This window comes from Propithecus coquereli, unplaced genomic scaffold (assembly GCF_000956105.1).
Source record: "Propithecus coquereli isolate 6110/MARCELLA unplaced genomic scaffold, Pcoq_1.0 Scaffold59, whole genome shotgun sequence".
Taxonomy (NCBI): Eukaryota; Metazoa; Chordata; class Mammalia; order Primates; family Indriidae; genus Propithecus; species Propithecus coquereli.
In genome coordinates this window covers 4,411,199-4,411,939 of record NW_012151840.1, presented here as the reverse complement: position 1 = coordinate 4,411,939, position 741 = coordinate 4,411,199, and the positions used below count along the sequence as shown (strand labels likewise).

At 46.3% G+C, this 741-nt stretch overlaps 1 protein-coding gene across 1 annotated transcript; it reads right to left on the bottom strand.

Moving 5' to 3' along the window:
• On the bottom strand, positions 1 to 290 carry LOC105821839 (small proline-rich protein 2E-like). Its single transcript, XM_012658639.1, has one exon. The coding sequence runs from the start codon at positions 272 to 274 to the stop codon at positions 83 to 85; it is 192 nt and encodes a 63-aa protein (XP_012514093.1). The 5' UTR covers positions 275 to 290; the 3' UTR covers positions 1 to 82.
• Between the last annotated feature and the right edge of the window lie 451 nt (positions 291 to 741).

Sequence of the window (741 nt, the reverse complement as noted above, 5' to 3'; positions counted from 1 at the left end):
GAAGAGAATGTGAGGGTGGAGCTTTAGAACAGGTGAGCCAATTGTCCTCATCCTTTCACGGTCCTGATGAATCCTCAAGCTGTTACTTGCTCTTGGGCGGACACTTCTGCTGGCAAGGTGCAGGAGGCTGCACGGGAGGGCATTTCTGCTGGCACTGCTGAGGTGGGCAGGGCTCAGGGCACTTTGGGGGTGGGCAGGGCTCAGGGCACTTTGGGGGTGGGCACACAGGAGGTGGCTGGTAGGGCCGCTTGCACTGCTGCTGTTGATAAGACATCTTTCTGGAGTCTCAGAATCTGAAAGAAATTATATGACAGTGTTCACAAGAAGATATTCCTACAGAGAGGTGCCAAAGCTTATGCAATACCGTGGGATATTAGTTCTCTAATCTCCAAGGATATACTTTAATCTCCTCTTTTTTATATCTCTCTGGCTTCTCCCTTCCGCTTTAGCAAATTGCTTCATCAGCCCTGGGAAAAATCATGTCTTTTCTCATACCATTTTTCCAAAAAAAAAAAAAATCTGTTCGAAAGAGCCAAGGAATGTTATTCACATGAAAATGACATCTTCAAGAAATCACAAGTTCAGAAGTGCTGGGCAATGACACAGCAATTTCTATCATCATGATCTCTTATAAAGTCCCAGGAGGCTGACTTGGCCTCAGAGCAAAGGGCTGTTTAGGAAGAGTTCAAGGGTCTCACACCTGCTAAGGCAGAAGCCTTTGAACAGACACCAAAAAGATAT